Source organism: Callospermophilus lateralis, chromosome 7 (assembly GCF_048772815.1).
Source record: "Callospermophilus lateralis isolate mCalLat2 chromosome 7, mCalLat2.hap1, whole genome shotgun sequence".
Taxonomy (NCBI): Eukaryota; Metazoa; Chordata; class Mammalia; order Rodentia; family Sciuridae; genus Callospermophilus; species Callospermophilus lateralis.
Genome location: NC_135311.1, coordinates 74,629,076 through 74,650,834, shown reverse-complemented (window position 1 = coordinate 74,650,834; position 21,759 = coordinate 74,629,076). Strand labels below are relative to the sequence as shown.

The 21,759-nt window shown below is 41.6% G+C and overlaps 1 protein-coding gene across 1 annotated transcript in view; it reads right to left on the bottom strand.

The window, feature by feature from the left end:
• Nucleotides 1-9,273: 9,273 nt before the first annotated feature.
• The window catches only part of Mcoln2 (mucolipin TRP cation channel 2), a 54,930-nt gene continuing 42,444 nt past the window's right edge, over nt 9,274-21,759 (bottom strand). The window contains exons 11-14 of the mRNA XM_076862230.1: nt 21,572-21,694; nt 13,842-14,048; nt 12,456-12,577; nt 9,274-10,065 (exon numbers count right to left, since the gene is read on the bottom strand). Coding sequence (XP_076718345.1) covers nt 10,029-10,065; nt 12,456-12,577; nt 13,842-14,048; nt 21,572-21,694 — 489 coding nt within the window. The 3' untranslated portion in view covers nt 9,274-10,028. The remainder of the gene's footprint in view (nt 10,066-12,455; nt 12,578-13,841; nt 14,049-21,571; nt 21,695-21,759) is intronic.

Here is a 21,759-nt window from a genome sequence, read left to right as displayed (position 1 = left end):
TTCCCCACCTACCTCCCTCTCTCCTTACCAGCTGCCATGAATTGAGCAGCTTTCACCCTTCTGCCATGATGTTTCTGCCCCAGAGTTGGCCATCCACAAACTGAACCTGTGAAACTGTGAGCCAAGATAAACTTTTTCTCCTCTAAGTTGTTCTTGTCAAGTATTTTGGTCACAGCAAAGAAAAGCTAACGAAACTCTAAAATCTGAAGTCATCCCCTTTATGCCTCATAATATCATATCATGCCTCTTTCATAATATATGTAATCTTCTCTCAGAAAAATAAAATAAATGAGAGAGAGAGAGAAAGGCTATGAAGATCATCTTCCAAGAGGTGCACTGAGGTATTCGTGTGACTGCTGGCTTCATCAGTGATCCAATGGAAAGCACATGAATGATGTTAAAATATGTCATTAGCACTGACTCTCCTGGATTCCAGCCAGTGAGATGAAACAGGTGCTGAGTCCACGTTTTATGGGGTGACTATCTTTTTCCAATCTTAACTATTTGATGATTCATTATTACACATGCCACAAACTCCACCCCAGTAGATGCAATTTTTTAAAAGGATGTAATTGGATAAAAATCCTAATTGTGGGCATGTTGACTTTGATCCATGAATCAGTACTGTCATACTGGTTTACTGTAAAAGGGGTGGTAAGGAGAGGATTATCTGTCTACCAGCTTCCATTTTAAGATACAGAAATTTAAAAATAGATATTAGGTCAAGAAGGGCACACTCAGGAATCCCTTTTGAACTCCACTTTTTATTCTTCTTGCACAAAAACCAGGCTTAGTATATTAAATTTTCTCTTCCTCCTGTCCACTTTTTCATTTTCAAAGTGTGCTTACACCCCTTTTCTCCTAGACATTACATCAGCCTGTGAACTATCCAGCTCTAAAGATGGGCTGCCTGGGTCTGATGCCTTGTGCTGGTGGTTACCGTTGCATGACCCTGGACAAGTTACTGAGCCTCTCTGTACCCTTGATTTTATTATCTGTGTATGACAAATAAGGATTCCGAGACTTGGAGCAGCTTAACAACTTGTCTAAATCACTAAGCAATTTAGTGTGAGAGCTGGGAGCTTCTATGGGCCTTTCCACTCCCTCATAAAGGTAAAAATGATTTTCCTTAAGCACCAGCACTATTTGAATTTAAGGCATGCTCCTGAGTAAGGTGTTGTTTGAAAAAAGAAGTCATATTTCTCATTAAGTAAGCTAAACATATTTTTCTGCCTTTTAATTCAAATAAGTAAGCATTTATTCAGATAAAGGTGGGTAGCAGAAAGGGAAGAAGGGAGAAGGCTCTGGGAGTCAGAGCCCTGGGTTCGAAGCCAGTCTTTGCTACTTGCTCTGTGCTCAGTTTTCTCTCTGGTAAAATGGAAATCCTGTTAGTTTACTGGGAGGAATAGCAATAATACATGCAGACTGTGGGTAATCAATGAAATATAGCTTTTTAAAATATATTATTTCTTGAACACTTATTACTCACCAGGAACCCTACTAGACACATGAAATGGAGAAAAGGCTTTAGGCATTAGTAATGATTCCTTACCTAGTAAGGAGACTAGGCCAGTCATATATGCTATAAGTATTTTCTCCAATATGTTTTTAAAATTTCTTGTTTATATTTTAAATTTTCTGAAAAGTTTGTTTTATAGAATGCAATCATGGATTTTTAAAAAATTTTCCATTTGGCTACCTGGCTGAGTAGTTATCACTTTTAAGACATATTTCTGATGATACTGTCTGTGATACTGGCACCTTTGGCTTGTACCCGTTTCTGTTTCAAATACTTACCTGCTAAGCTGCCTACTATGAAAATGGATTGTTATTCTTTGAAAAGACCTGGGAGGAGAGATATGTATTTGTGGGGTTTTATCCTATTTAGTTGTTTCATTTTTAATGCAGAAAATAAAAGGCAATTTTTTTGATTCGATCATTTAAGTGTGGAAATTTGACAGAATATTTTGCACAAGGGCTAAAGGTCAGGGCCTCCCTAAGGGAGGTGAAATCATGTCACCACTCCATTAGCTACCCCACCCCCAATATCCTTTATCTGAAATTCCTTCACCTTGTGCTCATCTTTTCCAGAGGGATTGTGGAACCATTTATGCAAGGGAGATAAAATCTAGTAGAAGAATCATCGTGGATCCACCCAACCCTTTCTCCATCTATTACTCTGATTTCTTAAAAGCTTTTCCAGGAAGAGAAAAGCAGTCAAGACTGCTAAGGAAGCAGTCTCCATGTTAGTCTCCCTTGAGATAGAATACATTTTCGCCAGGATCAGATCTAGACGGAGAGATCTTATTTTCCAGGATTGAGTGTGACAATGATGGTTTCCCCCTTGTGTCTTGATGATCATCCTGGGTCACTGTGCTGGTAAGGATCACCATAAGGTCACAGTTGGTCCTATAAGCATGCTGCAGAGGGCAGAACCTCCAGCCGTCTGTGCCAGGCTGCCCACTGTGCCTCCTAGGACAAAGATAGGTTCTCTGGGCTATGGTAAGCTGCAGGGCTGCAGGAGTTCTCTCTTACCACCGACACCTAGCCAGGTTCCCCTGACCTGCGTGAAGAGGTGAGGAAACCCCTGCTCCCTGCCCACCAACACGGAATACTAAGGAACTGTTAGGAGTCTGCTACCTGGAAGCTATTGAAAGAGGAAGGAGGCATCTCTGGGGTTGGTTTGGGCACAACTTGCAGAGGGTCAAATGGAAGGAGGCAAATCAATGCCTAGTTCACTCAGGCATCTGTGCAAATCTGTCTTGATTGTGAGGTGGGGGCCATGCTGCCCTCCCTGCCCCGTCTTCCTAGTCTCAGGCTAGCTGGGCTCAGGAACATCCCTCTAATATGATTGTATTCACTACCATCTTTCAAAGGGAGGCAATTGTAGGAGCAGGCACAAAGCAATCCTTTTTCATAGTCCCTCCATCCATTCACAACTCCCTTCTCCTAACCCTTCGCCTCCCACACAGTCCCAAACAAGCTGCCTGAGCTGGAGGGAGGATAAAAGGGATTCATTTCCTAGTATTTACTTCAAACACTCTCTCCCTGGCAGCCACACTGAGTTCTAAACCTTTGTCATCCCATTCCCAAATCTTGATGGTGGTCACCGGTAGGGAGCAGGGGGCAGGTGGAGTCTTCATAACACACCTGTGCAGTGGTCACCTTCAGGCTATGGATATCAGGTTGACCCTGTTAGTGGGAGCACCTGCAAGTCTTGTTACCTTTATGCCACGAAACTGCTGCTGGCCAAGGTCAGAGGACTTCAGAATGTGTGAGGGCCAGAGTGACTGAGGAAGGATGATGCAGAAACAGAGTCTCGGATAAGCTTCTTTTCTTAAATCTTCTGGAAGGAGAAATATCCATATGATAGAAATTCAACCCATTGGGCTGGGGATGTGGCTCAAGCGGTAGCGCGCTCGCCTGGAATGCACGGGGCTCTGGGATCTATCCTCAGCACCACATAAAAATAAAATAAAGATGTTGTGTCCACCAAAAACTTAAAAAATATATAAATAAATATTTAAAAATTTTTCTCTCTCTAAAAAAAAAAGAAAGAAATTCAACCCATTCATCGTAACACATGTATTTCTAAATAATAGAAGTTATGAAAGGATATCTTCTTCTTTCAGTATATAGTTCAAAAGCAGGAAGACTCAAATAGTCTTCTGAAGAAGAATAATATGTATACAGATAGCGAAAACACATATACACAATCTGATATATTTCCTTAGAGATAATTTTCAGGAAAAGTTTCTCATGGTGTTTATTATTATGTTTAAATACAGGATAAGAGCCCCCTCTGTCTGTCTGTCTTTCTCTCTCCTCCAATCTGTCCTCCACAATTCTGCCTTTTCTTGTCTGGTGGCTCCTAGGTCTAAAGCTCTCCCAGGGCATACATATTCCCTGAGGCCCTGCCATGTTTTCCTGACTGACCAGGTTCTCTCTCATCTCATCTCCCACTACCTGTGACATGAGTCTTTGCCATTCTGTTCTCTTAATATAGAAAACCCTCCTGTGGTGAAATGCAATTTATTCTTCAAGTCTCAGATCTAGTTTCCTTAAGAAGCTTTGGTCTATACTTTAGGGAAACAGGAGCAATTCCATTCTGCTCTCACATAGCACCTGGGGCTGAATTTGTATTATCCTTGCTTTTTACAAGGCTGTCTCTACCACTAGACACCAAACCTGCTGAGGGCAGGGGTCTTGCCACTCATCCCTTAGTACTAACACAGTCCTGGAAATCAACAAATACATATTGAATTGGTCTTTAATAGCACCATCATTTTCTTTCTACACATCATGTCGATATCTAGTGTTTTCCAAAACTAATGATGCTTATCACTTCCCATGCCTGGCATATAGGAAAGTTCCATGCTTATTAGCTAAGACCACCTTTAAACCCCACAGCTGGAGAAGATTAAATATCGATAGCAGCACTCTGATTTCCCCCCAGAGGCAAAGAAGAGCTACGACCAAACTCACCGTCCTGTCATCACAGATGACATGTGTGGAATGACACAAACACAGGTTCTGGGTCTGAAAGGCATTTCCTCTGTAGACCTGGCATGGCGGGCTCACAAGTGAGGATATAAATTCACTTTGTCAGAGCTAACATCCCTCTGGGGGGACATCTGCTCAACCTCGAGGAGAGAGTAATGACCACAGCCCACAGGCAGCAGGAGATGAGTAATTTACTGCTGCTAGGCAATTAGTGTTGCTAGAAAAAAAAATTGCTTTCATTTAAAATTCTCTTTAAACCATATGTATCGTGGCTCATGGGATAATTTATGTATCATTAGAAACTAAGAAACATACATCATGCTAATAAATTGTCTCCTCCATTCACCACAGCCAATAGCTCCCAGGGGTCTTTAGGAAGTCAGGGTTTTGCTGTCCGTGTTATGTAAGGTGGTATGGAATGTTCACATGCTTCTCATTCGTTCTCTGTTTCTCTGGCAGAGACAGATGGCAAGAGAAACATTTTCACGCACTGGTTTGCCACAGCATTTGCTGTAAATGAGCCCACAGTAGAATAGCCATGAGCTCTATTTTTTCCCCTGGCAAATTGAGAATTTATTTTGAATGTGGGTTTTTACTTTAAGGCCTCCCATTACTTATGTGCGCTGTTCTCAAAGACACGGCATGTTTAACAATCCTACTGGTTCCCATGCACAGAGAGGCCCTTCAGACTGAAAGCGAGGGACTGAGAAGAGCTCGGAGAGAATGTCTGTAGGTACTGTGTATAGACAGGTCCCCAAAGGCCTCACTATGTGAGGTCCAAGGTCCTACAGCAACTGGGCAAACACACTTGAGGTTAGAAGTCAAGTCACCGGAAATTGATTGTCTGTCAAGAGGAAATTATTAAATGGAATGTCAGAAAATAAGACTGTTCATTGAAAGAGGTTGGGAAGAAGCAAAGGAGATCACCACATTACCCAGCCTGCCCAAACAATGTGGAAACTGATCAACATCACCAACCACAGAGGTTCAGTCTCCATCTTGCTGAGGTAAGAAGCAGCTCCACAGCCACATATTTGTGCAGACATGCAAAAGGCTGTGCTCAAAATGCCTGTTGACAAGTGATTCTGTGAAAAGACAAAGAGGAAACCTACACGTATATATAAGGGAGCCAGTCTGAAAGGGTGATGTACTACTGTAGCATTCCAACTGTATCATATCCCCAAAAAGGAAAGCAAAGAGACCCGTGGTTGCCGAGAGTTGGAGCAAGGAGGAGGAAGGCATGACCAGGCAGAGCGAGGGATTTTCAGGGCAGGGGAACTATTCTGTATGACGCTGTAATGGTGGATACATGCTACTATTGGTGCAAACCTATGGAGTGTCCACCACCAAAAGTGACTCCTAAAGTAAACTGTGGACTTCGGGTGATGGAGTGTCGATGTAAGTTCATTGATGAGACGGTAACAAATGTACTATTCTAGTGTGGGATGTAGATAAGGGAGAGGCTATGCCATGTGGGAGTAGGGGAGATATGGGAACTCTCTGTACTTTCGTCTCCATTTTGCTGTGAACCTAAAACTGCTCTGAAAAGTGAAGTCTAGTTTTGAAAAAAAGAAATTCCAACTTAGGCTCACTCTTCCCTTTAATTAATTCTAGTCTTTCCTTAAAAGACCATGCTTTAATGACTGAGTTAAAAAGTCATGTCATCTAGATTCACCATCTGACTTGTGAGATCCCCTGAAAAATGAACATATGGTGGGGGGCCTTGTCCAAAAATCACTAAGAAACCCAACAGGGTGGTGCACACTTGTTATTCCAGCAACTCAAGAGGCTGAGGCAGGAGGATCGCAAGTTCAAGGCCAGTCTCGATAACTTAGAGACCCTGTCTCAAAATAAAACATAGAAAGGACTGGGGATGTGACTCAGGGGTAGAGCACTCCTGGGTTCAATTCCCAATACCACACACACATGCCACTAAGAATTTCAAGACTGTCATTATAGACCAGTAAACCAAACAGATGGTCCTTCAAAAATGCACAGGTCACACAGCCACAAAGCCAGTCCTGCATATCATCAGTAGCAAGAGACCGGAACATCTCAAGTGAGAAAGAAAGCAAGTTGAGCTGCTTAGCATTTGCTTAGATATATCAAATCACCAGATTCCTGTTCCTGTGCCAGTGGTTCACTGTCCTTCCTATAGTGTCTAGAATCAGAAAGCTGTGCTTTGGATTTAGCTATGAGGTCCCCTTCCACCTATCAAGCAAAAGACACTTCAAGCATTTTTTTACATGTAGTGTAAGATTCTAGATACCTGTAGAGAAAGACTCCGTGCCACTGGAAAATAGCTGAGATATTCAAACTCAGTGTCAGGCAAAGGCAAAATAAAAATTTCCCAAGTTGCATGAAAATAAAAAAGAAACTGATTAGCAATAAGGTTTGCTCATCCAATGATACTTCAACAAGCAGCTGTTATAGGAGAGTTGTTCAGATATATGGGATCGTATCTATGAGCATTGCAGCACTTTATATTATTATCAGGAAACAAATCTGTGGCCAAGAATGCAGTAACGGATTATTGAGCATACTTTGCTAATGACTTTAAGGCCCTTGAACATCAGTGCCAGTGCTGAGCTGTTTTTACAAGAAGGTCCTCAGGCAACAGAGGGTGACAGGCTATTTGCCCCTAGGTTGAAAGGCTGGGCTAGTGCTGCATTCATAAATCCAGGATTCCAAGGCTGGGCCTCCCCTGGTCTCTGCACACCTCTCCACCATTATTAGAGTATAGGCCCTCAGCAGGATCTGGTAGGTGGTGACCGGAATCCTATGAAGGACTTTTCCTAAATACCACCTCTCACCCTTTTGCACTCACTACCTTGGATAGGTGCAGGCTGAGAAGCAAGCTGACATGTGTTTTCCATGTTCTGACAAGTCTGCTAAAGTCCCCTATGAGAGGACTGAGGGCCAGTGTGTACACCTCCAGGACCATTACCCTTCCATCAGGACAGCTGTGCCCCTGGTGGGGGGCCATTTGGGCTGCTTCTTCATGCTGCTCCTCCACAACTAAGGGTGAGCTTGTTAGGACTGAATTGATAATTGTCTCCAGGACAGAGCTAGATGAAGGAATTTTGCACTCATAAAATCTTTATCAAAACAAAGTCCACCAAAGCTGTGTGGTGAGCTCATTAGGAAATAAAGATCTTTTGACTGGCCTGGGTGAACAGATTTGTACACATATAGACCATGCCAAAAAAAAATGTTTTTTTAAGAGCTAATGTCCACTGAGCACTTAGGTGTCATGTCCTGTTCTAGGCATTTCACATTTGATGTATGAATTCTCACAATTTCCATTTTACAGATAGGGAGATCTGTCCAAGGAGACTCAGGAGGAGGAGGAGGAGGAGAGCCCTGTCAGATGTGTTGCAGAAGCAAAGCTCTTAATGTCTGCACAATTCCATGGACAAGTGAAACCTACTTCAAGCATGGCAGACAATTCAAAGAACAGTTTAGGTTTCAATGCCAGGTGTTGCATGAATAGTGTGACTTAAATGCCAATCCAAATTTATTAAGATTTATCATCACTGAGAAGCAGGAAGTGACTTGTCTACCAGGACCCCAAAGCTGCCAACTGAACTGAAATTCTAGGGCTGGGGATGTAGCTCAGTGACACAGTGCTTGCCTAGCATACATGAGGCCCTGGGTTCCATGCCCAGGACCATACACATGAAAATTGACTGGAATTTTAACTCAAATCTGTCTTGATGGCTTCCATGCCCATACTCTTTTACTATCCCAAGTCATAGAGCTTAAGATGCTATATTGGGCTTTGACTGTTTTCACTGCAAGCCAAGGAGGTAAATTCTACAAAGGAAGATTAGAGAATTAAGTCATTAAGCAGAAAGGATATGACTCCTAACTTTTATAGTCATCTCCCCAAGTGGAGGCTTAGGAGAAGAGAGAAAATGGTTTGTCCCAGATTTGGCCTATTAGCAGAGTTATGAGACAACACTGTTCAATAAAATCAGATAATACAGTTGGTAAAGTAAGAACTGTTGAAAATCACTAAAAAGGGACAAAACAATGTTTCCATAGATGCAGAGTAACCTTGAAAACAGATTTTTCTTTGTCCAGCTGGAGGGAAAAGAAAAGGAAACATGAAAGTCAATAAAAGACTAACATGAATCAGGAAGACCATCATTAATCCTCTACTCAAATGGCAGTCACAGCTGCAGACTGAGGAGATTCCATTCAGAGACAAAACTAAGTACATGGGGTTACTCTTAGAAGTTAACAAGTGGCCTAATTATGTCCCTGATTATGGAATCAGGCAAATGATCTCAGAACCATTGGTTTAAAGGTTGTTAGGTTGAAAGTTAAACATAACTCTTGACATTTTCATAAAAAATTAACTAAAATGATAATTTTATCAAAGTATTCTGAGTGTAGACATGAGTTACTTACTCTTTTATGAACTTCAGTGGTATGAACTAGATGATCTTCCCTGCCTAGATTTGGTGTGTGCACTTGAAAAGTGGGGAAAGGAAAAAGAGGAGGGTAAGGCTTGGGGGAGAGAGGCATGGCTGAGGCCAGGGAAAAAAGGAGCAATCCAAGGATGAGAGTCCTGCTCGACTCAAGTTCTAGTCTTTGCCACAAAATTAAAAATTGTTGACCCCTGTCCCTTTTATATACCAGGTAGTTAGTAGAAATGTGACCTGAATTTTTTACTAGGTAGATGTTAAAAGACACTAATAAATAAAATAGTGCAAATATGGTACAATAAAAATAAATTTATTTCAGGAAAAATATACCGTATTTCCTTGCTTAACAAAGCTGAAGTCTCCACCACAGTGGAGAGCAATTGTTAAAATGAGTGACCATTGCTACAGTTCACTGCCACATGTCATGTGTGCACAATCAGGAATTAGCACAAGTGACGAGGTACCCTCATGTTCTGTTTCCAATTCATCTGAATGACTATGCCAAAAGTCACTTAAAACATGTTGAAGAAGAAAACTTTCAGGAAAATAGATCAAGAATTGTCTATTGCAGGTCTTTCTGTTGACTGGAGTGTGATCTCAATATGGTTTAATAGTTTTCCAGCACAGAGTCTTAATTTGGTATTGCATCCAACTATATTTCTGTGCAGACCATGAATTAACATATGTCTTTGAACTTAATAATCACTATTAACACAAATCCTTATCTGACAATAAACACACACATTTAAATACATGGCTTTCAACATCATTGTTTTGTACAGTCTAAAAAGGGATTTTTTTTTTCCATCCCAACAGCATCATGTCATAAATTAAGAGAGCAGTAGAGAATTTCATTATCACTGCTTAATTGCACTGATGCCCAGTAGCAGCCTGTGGTCTATTCTTCACCCTCCAACTTTTTATATAAAGTCTGAAACTTCGGTCATGGTCAGCCAGCTGACAGTCGCTCTTCTTTCTCAATCCACAATTAAATAAGACAATCCTTTAGGAATCACTGGTCCAGTATAATCTGGGTTCCATTAGCATTGCTGCTGGAAAAGGAGGCCTGACACTTAGTTCTTTAGCAGGACTTTAGTTAATAAGTATCAAGTGGTCATCGCTTCCTTTCCTGTAACAGAAAGGGGGTAGGGGGGAAAAAAAAAGCAATGATTCAAAAATTTTCACAAAGATACAGCAATACTCTATTCTAGGCACACATAGGTTATGTGAGTGAAATAAGTAAGAATAAAACAGATTAAGAAGGGTAATTTAAATTATTTGAGATCTGAGTAGACATTTGCAGAAACACACTTGAGCAGCTGTCCATCTCTTAGGACTTCTCTTTCCCCTTCTCTAACAAAGCCTTATCAATGGCTTAAAGGCTGGTTTCCCTCCTTCACTGCAGGAGAGAAGAGGCAAGTTTAATTCACATCTGCTTACACAAGCATCTCTTAACCGAAAGCCCTATCACTTTTATTCCTGGAAGGGGTTTCAGAGACCACTTAGCTCATCCTGATGGCTCACCTCCTCACCAGTGGAGGAACCAAGAGGTTGAGAAGAGGTCACAGAACACACTCGATAAGTGGCATGCCCCCAAACAAAACCCAAGTGTTCTGATGATCAAGCTAGGAGCTCTGTCAACAATCCAAAGGAGGATCAATGTGTGAGGGTTTGCTGAACTGCTTTGTTGAAAAGGAGTGAACAGGGACTGGGGTTGTAGCTCAGTGGTACAGCACTCGCCTAGCATGGGTGAGGCCCTGGGTTTGATCATCAGCACCACATTAAAAAAAAAAAGAAGTGACCACGCCCGCATCCTGCCAGAGGCAGAGCCGGGATGGAAGGATGTGGTCTATAATGTGGACTGGACACCAATCTCTGCAGTGCATCTCTTCCCTGGGTTGCCTCAGGGACGTCCTTCTTCAACATTTACTATGCATTTATAGCCTTCCTCAATTTCATTCATTCTTCTGTTCCTAGCCTTTAAGCACATTAGGGCATAATTATGGATGGAGTCAAAGCTGTCACTTGGTCTCAAGTCTCCACTTCCTCCCATCAGACCCCGTGGCCTTCACTTGCTCTTTGCAAGGTCCATACAACCCCCAGGTCTAGCTGACTTTAATCATTGCCACATTTGGGGCAAACATGGTGACAGCAACCTCAGTCTTGTTTGATATCCTCTTTTATCAAAACTTTCATCCTACTTCTGCTCTTGACTTTCTTGGTGAATTCTCTTGTTCCCTTAAATTCTTTCATTCCTGCCATGGGCACACCCTCCTTCACACCATGCATCTTCCAAACAACGCTTAGCAATGGTCTGCTGAGTTTGTTCCCTTCTTCTCACCTGTCAAACCCAGTCTTGGCAATCAGGCTCCCAGTCCTGCCTTTAAATCTTTCATTATTCCATAGGGCTGCACAAGAAAACCCTTAATAGCCTTGGAGGGCTCTTTGTGATGCAAACCAAGGTCCATATGGTAAATACCATAGACCCATCCGTCGCTTTTCAGAATTCACAACTATGTTTCCCAGTGATTTCTTTCCCACTTATATTTAACAGCATAATAGAAAAAAGCAACTGAGATACTTTCCTTACCCAGGCCAACTCCCAGAAGGCAGATGCCTATTAAGAAAATTATTTTCCCTTTATCTCAGTTTCCACGGCAACAATTTAATGCTCACAGAGGATGAAATATGATTTTGAAGATTCAAGTCTTCTTAGAAGACCTCATTTCATATTTACCAGACATTCTTTGGATATGCTCAATCAGATCATTTCAAGTCCCAAGATGCAGTATGAATTGATTAACAGAAAAATACATCCTGAAGTTTTAAGTGGCAATTATGTTCCCCCATCTTCCTTAGGAATTTGATTTTAGAGAAGCGTTCTCAAAAAACATGGGTAGGGTATACTTTAAGTTAAAAACTTCCATTCCTGACCTTTGATGAAAACACACACGGGATCATTTAAGAAAACTGTCCTTGTTTGACCCCCATTCTAGACCCCAAACCACAGTGCGGTATCCTTTGTCCACTGAGGTTGAGGAAATTTTCCTAACAGTCCAGATGACAGCAAGCAAAGCACAGCTCTCCAATGAAGAGCTTCCTCTACGGGTGGGTTTGCTGCTCTTCTCAAGGTTATTTGCACCATGAACCATAAGAAGGGAAAATGCCTTTGACATTCTCAGACTTCCATCTCCAAAATCAAGAGTTCTTAATTTTGACCTCTTGCTGTAGCCGCTTGAAAGTCCTGCCTCTTGACTTTTGGGGTCTAATTCATGCCTTTCTGTAAATAGGTCTCATGATATCCCTAAGAGACTGCAATCATGTCATGCAGCTTTCCACACAACCCTGTTTTGCAAGAAATAATTCCTTTCGAAAGCCAATGGGGAGGAAAATAATGAAGGATGAAATATCTCCCACAACAAACTGATTCCAGAGTGTAGGGTTAACCTTGGAGCAACCCTTCCCTAAGGCAACGGAGTAGCTCATCTCTGGATGGTGGAGGTTAAACACAATACTGACCTCCTCAGACAGCAGACACTGGACAGGAAAGCCGAGGACTCTTTCTGACACTCCTCTTTGCTGCTACATTCCTTCAGGAATTCCTGCAGATCCGTTTCAGGAAATCCATTCTGCTGGTATTTCTTTAAAAAAGCACACAATGCTGTTACCCTCCCTATAGAGCATGAGAAATTGCTCCCTTTGTCAACAAACCAAATTCACCTTTGCTAAAATAAAAGTCTCCCACAGTGCAAGCTGAGATCCAAGAAGTGATATCAGCAGTGATGAATTAATCTGTCAGTCCCAGTACAGCCAAGACAGGGCCACCATGGGAACAGAGAACAAACTAAAGGAAAATTCCAGAAAGAAAGCCAGGGAGAGCAAGGGAGGGAAATAGTCAAAAGTCTAAAGCTAGAATGCTAATTGCAAGACTATATAAGACCTCCCACTCCACACCCTGCCAAGGTAGAATCTGCCTGTGAAATTGACCGCTAAGACAGAAAGAAGTAGCTTTTTTCCAAGCAGAAACAAAGACCCTAGGCCTAGGACCCCTTCCCTTCACAATTGGTGAGGTCACCGACCTCAACAAGAGGCTTGCCCATGCACAGGGACATGGCCACTCAACGACACCAAACTCCACAGCAAGAGCGTGCAGGTCTCCCTCAGCCATGTCCTGCTGTTGGAGTCAACCACCATCCCCTGCTGGATGCTGATCCCCACTAAGTCAATACCTGGCTTTCTTCTGAGCTATTCTGGGGAAGGGTTAAGCAGAGGGCAGCACCTGAAGGTGCCGACATGGTACCCAGTGTTGTTCAGGCATTGGCCCTGAAGGGGTCTTCCAAGAATAGCCATCTACTGTGTTGGCCTGGGGAGGCCAACTTCCCTCAAGATACGAACTGATAAATTAGGCCCAGCCAGGTGGCTTAGAAAGGTCCAAGCTAAACAGAGGAAAAACCCTTCACCCTCCTGACTTAAAGGAAACCTGCACCATGCAAGTGGCCAATTCATTCAGTATAAGGTCCGGCAATATCTGGACAGTGGTCAGGTGGCAATCATCTCTCATCCCTGAAATTTACCACCCAATACCTAAGTTCCAGGTAGCCATGCAGGTGGGTGTGTCCATCAGTGCCTAGAAAGCTGCCCAGCTACTGGACTCACCTCCTCTCCTATTTCCTTTCTCTTTTCCACCACACCCACAAACCAACACACCAGGTCTGGGTAACAGGGACATTGTCCTACATGCATATTCAAAGTTATTTTCCAGCATCTAAAAGTGTATTTTCTATAAATCTTCAAAATCTAAATAAAATTATAATATTTTAAGTAAAATATATTTTCCTGTCTTCCAATCTACACAGAATTTACAGTGTTTTTTTTTTTTTGTAGCAAATATAGATAACTACTTACTTTAATGGTGTCGTAAGAATCCGTAATAAGTGCAATAAAAAGGCTGAGAATCATGTATATAAAAAGGCTGATGAAGGAATACAAGTACAGACGGCTGAATAGCCACACCAAGATGCTCTTCTGCTGGATTTGAGCAAAGGTTGCAAACATGTCGTCACCATTGACCAGGGAAAACAGGCACTCGGCAACTATGTTCAGGTTTTCAAACTGCAAGAGGGAAACAGATCAGCTTCTGAGATAAAGTAGGCTCCAGAGCAGAGAGCTTTAAGAGTTTTCTTAAAGTTGTTTTTGTCGTTAGTAGAAGACAGAACACCGAAAAAACTAGACAAACATTATTCAATACCCATTCCATACTTTCAAAGAAGATCTTTTGACATTTCCCTTGGCTTTTTACCATGCATTTTGCCTATGTTCACGGTTACTTCATTTAACAAATTTGGATCCTGATTTTTTTTTTTTTTCTGCTTAACAAAGCATCTTCTTATTTACGCATAGAGAGCACTTGTTACCTAATAGACCATTTCTTGAACATGCCAAATTTAACTACTCCCCTGCCACTGGATATTCCAGGTTTGCTATTATAACAATGTAATGAACATTTCTATGCACAATGTTTTTTCCTGTTATTGGGTCTAAGCTGTTAACATTTTTAAGGCTACAGTCTGCTAAACTGCTTTCTGAAGAACTACGGTGGCTGTACACTAACATCAGCAACATATGTAAGAGGCTGGGACATAATATGGAACCAAAAAGTTCTGCCATGTGCATGGTTTCCCTGTAAACTTTCCAAACAGGGGTCCAAGTAATTTTAGCATATTAAAAACTAAAGGCTGGGCTGAGATTGTGGCTCAGCAGTAGAGCGCTCACCTAGCACAAGTGGGACCCAGGTTCGATCCTCAGCACCACATAAAAATAAAGGGATCGTGTTAAAAATAAAATAAAATAAAATAAACTGATAATTAAAAAAAAACTAAAGGCTGCCCAGAGGCAGGAAATATTGAAGGGTGAATAACTAAACATGGCTAATCCAAGGACTCCCCATTACCATGTAGACAGGCCACACTGCCAAGGTGTATGATAAAGCCCTGTGGCACAGTGGAGGTAGGCCATATATGGTAAAGTGACCCTCAGACCAGGACCAGGACCAGGACCAAAGGCTGAGTAGCTCCCCAGTGAGAGGAGAGGGGAAAGGTATGTCCAGTGACTGTGGGGACGCATGGTGCTGAGCCTCAGTAGCAGGGACTGGAGAGGGATGTCCACATCACTCTGCAAGGGCCTCCCTCCTTGGGCCCTCTACACACTTCCAGCTTTGTCTAGTCTGCAACTTAACGCAAGTACTTTTACTTTTTTCAAACCAGATGGGGAACATGATCTGCATTCCTCAAAGTAACCAAGAGCAAGCACACAGAAGATCTAGAACAGGAAGAGTCCAGGGCAGGATGCCAGTCAGAAGCAGTGGAAGTCCAAGTAAGATGGGAGAGCCCCTGAGCAGAGGAGGGGAAGGTGCATCTGGGGCAGGGCTGGGGGAAAGGACTAAAAGGGCTCATGTTTAGACAAGGTGAGTCTGAGGTACCACAGACCAGGTATTTCAGGTGAAGGGGTGCTCCTGGAGTTGAGGAGCCCCTGGGGAACACCATCAAACCTTGGAACCTCCAGCTGTCCTGGATTTGAACAGTTGACAAACTTTGCCACATCCACTAAGAACAAACAGCAGTGTTTAGTGGGCTTATCTCTGGGGCCAGAGGATTAAATATTAGGTGCCTGTGAAATGCTTCTATCTAAAGAATAATAATGAACTAGTACACAAAAGACAATACAGATTTTTTTTTTCTGGTGCTGAATCTGAACCCAGGACCTTGCATATGTGAGGCAAGTCCTCTGCTGCTGAGCTACATCTCCAGCAACAAGATATTTTAAGAAACAGATGAACCAAGTTCCAGTACTTCTGCCCTTAGGAGCAACGGCCTGCATGTCCATTAAGTCAGTGTGGCTTTGGGGGTTCGAAAGCCCTTGCTGAATGTCTGGGACACCTTCATTCAGGAGTCGTGCTACTACTTCGCATGCAACAAAGTAAACCTCCCACCACCCTAACCAGGAAAAGGGACATTCCTTCCAAACTTACTAATTTCTGAAATTGAATCCAATTTCCTATCGAAGGATCATTTGCTCCAAAATAGTCAAGCACTTAAAACTATGTGTGGATTTTTGATCTTCTGTCCCTTCAATCTTCTAAGGCCTGTTCTTTTGACATGTTTCTCTGATCCACTGTTTTTTACTCCACTCTGATTATCAACATTTATAAGTGGATTATTCCTGAAACCACCAAGGAAGTGTCTTTCACTCCAACCTCTTCATCCTACAATCCAAGCTGCAGTGAAACCTAAATTTTATAGATGAAGATGGCTTTCAGGTCATTTCTCTTGATTAAGGTTAGACAAAGTCTGGATGTAAAGTACAAACCCAACCAAGAAGACTGAAGTAAGTTCCTCCTTCATGCAGCTTCTCTGCCTCCCTTCACTGTAAATATGAACATCCTGTGCTTGTCTCTGCCCACAGCACCATGCCCATGGTCTATGTCTTGTCCTCATGGGATTTATTCTCTTCATCTCATGTATTTTCCTTCAAGTCAAAGTTCAAGGACCAATTCAAAGTCTACTTCAAGACAGCCTTCCCTGGCAGTTCCAGTTCTTTCTCTGCTCTCTGTATCAGCAAGAACCACAGAACAATGCACACTTCTTTTTACCCCTATGAATAAACACCATGTCTTGTACTTCTTGTCCCATGGCTGGATTGGGCTGGGTGAAGTTGGTGGCCCAAACAATAATCACATACATACTTTGCTAAATCGACAATTTTCAGAAACCAGATTAAAATACTCTCCATAGAGACATGTAGGGAACATCCAGGTGAGCAGTGCACTTAATATGCAGATTATTTCACAGTAAGACAGGCAATTTCTAGTGTAAATATTTTCCTCTTGTCTACTAGTCTTAAGCCGGTGAAGTTAAAGCTAGTTCTATAGATGTCAGTAACAACTCTGGCAGTACTGTATTCCTCAATGTTTCTTTAAGAATCTGGTCAATTCCTTTCTTTAGTTTAAAACCCCCTAACAGTGTGTGCTTCAGGTTTCAGAACTGCAAATACCTAATTAGTCAGTACCTACCATATTAGTTTCTGAGTTTTCTATGGTTATTTAATTTCAGTACCTACCATATTAGTTTGTTAATTTTCTATGTAGTTATCTAATTTCAGCCTAGACATACTATCTGCCTCAACATTAATATTATTCATAACCATTAAACCTCTCCTTCCCATGTAGACCTAAGAATTATTATAGCCCATCAAAAAGTTACAACTGAGACCAAATAAATTGATTGGTGAATTCCCTGTCACTTCTGTATTACAGGAATTAGCTATAAATCAGAGTCAATCTCAGTGGCCAAATCCCATAGAAATGATCTTAAAATACAAAGTAACATCATAATGTGCTTTCCATTAGAAGGACCACATTTACAGAGGACTGTTTTGGTTTTTTGGGAGGGATAGGGTACCAGGAATTGAATCCAGGCCTCTTACCCACTGAGCTACATCCTCAGCCCTTTATGTGTTTTATATAGAGACAGGGTCTTGTTAAGTTGCTTAGGGCCTTGCCAAGTTGCTGAGGCTGGCTTTGAACTCAGGATCCTCCTGCCTCAGCCTCTAGAGCCACTGGGATTAGAGGTGTATGCCACCATGCCTAACTTGTTTTGGTTCATGAGATTTTGGACCCTGGAAAGTAGGTACTGCTGTCTCTTTCAACAAAACTTTTTGGGCACCTGCACCTGTCCTGAGACTGGACACTGGGAATCTAGAGAATAAGCCATAGTTCCTGCCTCCCAAGAACTCAGTCTAGAAGAAACTGACAAAGTCTGATGCACTGCAGACATTTAATAAAAATTAAATGGGTATTTCCATAAAAAGTCCCCGTAGTTTCTACAGGACCACACTGCAAACCCAAACATTCATTTCGTAAATGATAATTTAGTGATTGAGCCAAAAAGAACTTTCACTTAAATACAAACATGATTTTCAATAGCTTATGTTGGAGAATGATAGAAAAGTTTGCTTCGAGAGCTGATGACCAGAATCTCATGCGATATTTAGATAATATGTTTTAACTAACTAGCTTTTCTTTGGAATAAGAGGTACTTGGTTAAAACCAGAGGCCTTAGAGGCATGAAGGTATATCATGTCTGCAGAATTTTATTGCTGGCATCAGCAAAGTCCAACAATTTTTCAATGCCTTGGTCTTTTCATTTGTTAAATGTGGACAATGCAAGACCATTATTTATCCCTCCAAGTTAAAAGAAAAAAAAAAAAGTCCCTGGAACTATAAAAGCCACATTAGTGTAATGTTTAATAATTCACAATGAGGTCTGGAAGAACATCAACAGTCTTTAGCTCTCTGTGCCCAGACATTTTGAAAAGGCCTGGTGCCAAAGTCCATTAGGGCTAGAAATGAATATCGGCGGGACACTTTTTGTACCTCTGCTCCCCTTCGGTCGAACCAGTGAAATCAGATGTGTAACAGGAAAACAGGAGGATGAAATGTCATGGGACTCCAGCTACCAAACAGTAGCACCGAATTATAATTTTCCTGATATGCCTCCCCCTTTAGAATTGTTTACTTGTTTCAAAGAAAGAATTAGCTTTAACCCTTAAAGTCACTGTGTTTTTAAAATAGTAGAAAATGCTTGCTGGGATGCTCAGCTCCTCAGGGTTTTGGGTAACACTCAAGGTCCTCTGATTCAATGACTACTAGAAGAATCTGAAAATTCTGACACTTTGGATTAATTTAGGAGTGCTGGGACAGGGAGTGGTAAAATTTTCAAACTTCAGATTAAAAGTGGCAGAAGTATGGAGCAGAAAAGCAAAAACTTCAGAACCTGACTTGTGCATTTATTGAATTAAGTGGTCTAAATTTTCCCAGTCTTCAGCCTAGCAAAAGATAAGAGAGGAATGCTATAAACAGACCTTCTGGGAAACCCCCTCATGCCTGTATTCCCCAAGAGAGACAAAGAAGCTGACATGAAGTGAGAAATGTGTGTACAAGTTTAATGACTGAAATGGGAGCCACCTGCCATGTGTGACTCTTGAGCACCTCATATGTAACTTATCTTAATTGGGAAATGCCATAAGGACAAAATAGGCAATGGATTTCAAAGACTTAGTATGAAAAAAAAAAAGGAATGTAAACTGTCTTACTATTTTACATTGCTTACATGCTAAAATAATATTTTGGCTATACTAGGTTTAATGAAATATAATTACGATTAATTTCATCTATTTATTTTGTGTGTATGGCTACTAGAATATTTTAAAGTGTACACATGAATCCCATTTGTAGTTTATGTCACATTTTTACTGGATAGTGCTGGCCAAGGGCATCCCAATTTCACCTAGATCCCTTGAAAAGACAAAACTGGACATATGGAAATGAGGTCAGGCTCATCAAGCAAATAACCTGATTTTCCACTAGATGATCTTGACACACATCAAGAGAGTAAGACTGATTCCTGTGGCTTTTCTCTCACTGTTGATTTCGAAGTACCACCTTGTTCTTTGGATCAAACTAAGTGCTCTTTTATAATGGTCTGTTTTATATAGTACCGAGGGAAGCCCTACAGACACCAGTCAAAGCATTTATACTGAGGTCAGGTACATCCGGATTTGAATCCATTCACTCTCTGGGTAACCCTAGAAAATTTTAATATATTAAGGTTTCTACTTCTATAAAAGGATAACAGTATTTCCCACAGAGAAGAGGAAGGGAGGTACTGTAGTTCTGATCTCAAATGTTCCCCAAAGAGCCATGTGCTAAAAGCCTGGTTGCTAGCCTGTGCACTATTGGGAGAAAGTGGAACCTTTAAGCTTAGGGCCTAGTGGGAGGCAGGTAAGTCATCAGGTGTGGGCCCTTGAAGAGGTTCCTGGGACTCCAGACCCTTCTCATCTCCTTCTTTCCTTCCTGGCTGCCATGAGAACAGACCTCCTCTGCCATACATTCTGCCTTGAGGTACTACCCTGCCACAGGTCCAAAGCAATAGGGTCAAGTGACCGTGAACTGAAACCTCTGAAGCCGAACCAAAATAAACCTTTTTATCCTTAAAAGTTGATTCTTTCAGTATTTTTTGACTGTGACAGAAAACTAACTTGGGAGGGTTAGCGCAATAGGGGAGATAAAGAACTTGGATATCAGACTAACAAAAAACATCTGAAATGATAGCCATTTAGTAAAATTAAAGTGACATTAATTGAGCATCTTCCAGAATAATGATGGGGTGGGGAAGACAGGAGTGGGGAAACAAAGGAAATGGGACCCTTTGTCCTGAGGTCTTGGGGCCAATGGATCAAAATCAATCCTTAGGTTCAGTATCTATTCCACACAGTACAATACTGCCCTCTAGTGACAAAGAGATGGAGATGTTCTCAGAGTATGAGGAAAGTAAGGAGCAAAAATGTAAATTTTCCTAGTCACGGAGACAACCAGTTCTCCAGATCATAGATATCATATCAGAGAACAATTTTTACTCATGAGTCACCTTCAAAGCAGTGACATGAAATTGGAAAAGCAATAAGATTACCAAGGTTTATTATTAACCCCGAAGTTGTCTATCTTATATAGTGTCTCAAATAGGAAAAATAGTAATTCCCTTTGCACATAGTATGCCAGACATTCAGAGAGGAAAGCCTGGGTTACTAGTTTCTAGATTTTATTTTGGTTGTATAACAGAGAAGGCTTGAGCTTCAAGGATAACTTTCCTCTTTGTGAACCACCACAGCTGATCACATATTTGTTTAATGCACTTAATTGTGGTCAAAACTTAGGGTTACACTGTTACACAAACTTAGAAACAATCCTTTGCATTTGGGCCTCTTTTCCCCTGTAAAGTGCCTGAGGATACTAGCACCCCAGGCAGTTGTAGGGATGAAATAAAAAAGAACACAGAAATGCCCCGCACGGTGTCCAACACAGAAACAGCAAGTGTTAGCTCCTGTGATTCCAGTCATGGGTCCGTGGAAGAAAAACTGAAGCTATGATCATTACTTTTACTTTTGTGGTTTGAAAACAAGACCCAAATTACCTTGTTTCATTTCCTGATGTCTCAAATTTGTCAATTTAAAGCAAGAATATCTTAGCATAACTTGGGCATTTCTGAGTTCATGATGCTCAGTACCGATGACTGAAGCTCAGTAATAGTTTGAAACCCAGATTCTGATCTTTAACCCAGCACAAAGATGGCACTCACAAAGATGGTTCTCATTTCCATCAGAGATGAAATGGCCCTCCAGGTAATCTTCCTTCTCCTCAACTAGTGTGGACGAAAACCCTAATACTTGGAAGTAGAATGATTCTGTAATAATTTTTCTCACTCAATTTTATTTTTACTAGAGTGACCTTATGCCCAAACACTTGTCACATGATGATCAGTTGGGTGAATGCGTGACTCCTCAAGCCTACTACAGACAACTAGGACATGCATACTCTCCAGACTTCTGCAGTTCTTGTTTCAATATCCTAAAATCACTTCAACTTCCCAGAAGGAAAAGAGATACAAAACCATGACAAAGACACCTACTTACTGACATTGCAGGTGAGTGCTGGGGAAGAATGTTTAGAAGGCAAGTGCTACAAACCCGTTATAAAGGTCCCAAGGGCCTGAGGTGCAGAGGGAAGAGTGAGTGTTACACACCTTCTCATGATATGGGCCCAAGACAATCCAGCCACAGAAGGTGTAACCCAGATAGATCATGCCAGCACAAGCACAGAACCGGAGAACTTTGGGCAGTGAGGCTTGCATTGTTAAAATAAGCACCTGGAAAACATAAGGGAATTAACAGAATGGGGGAAATAAAAAAGTCGCTATGAACCCAAAGAAGA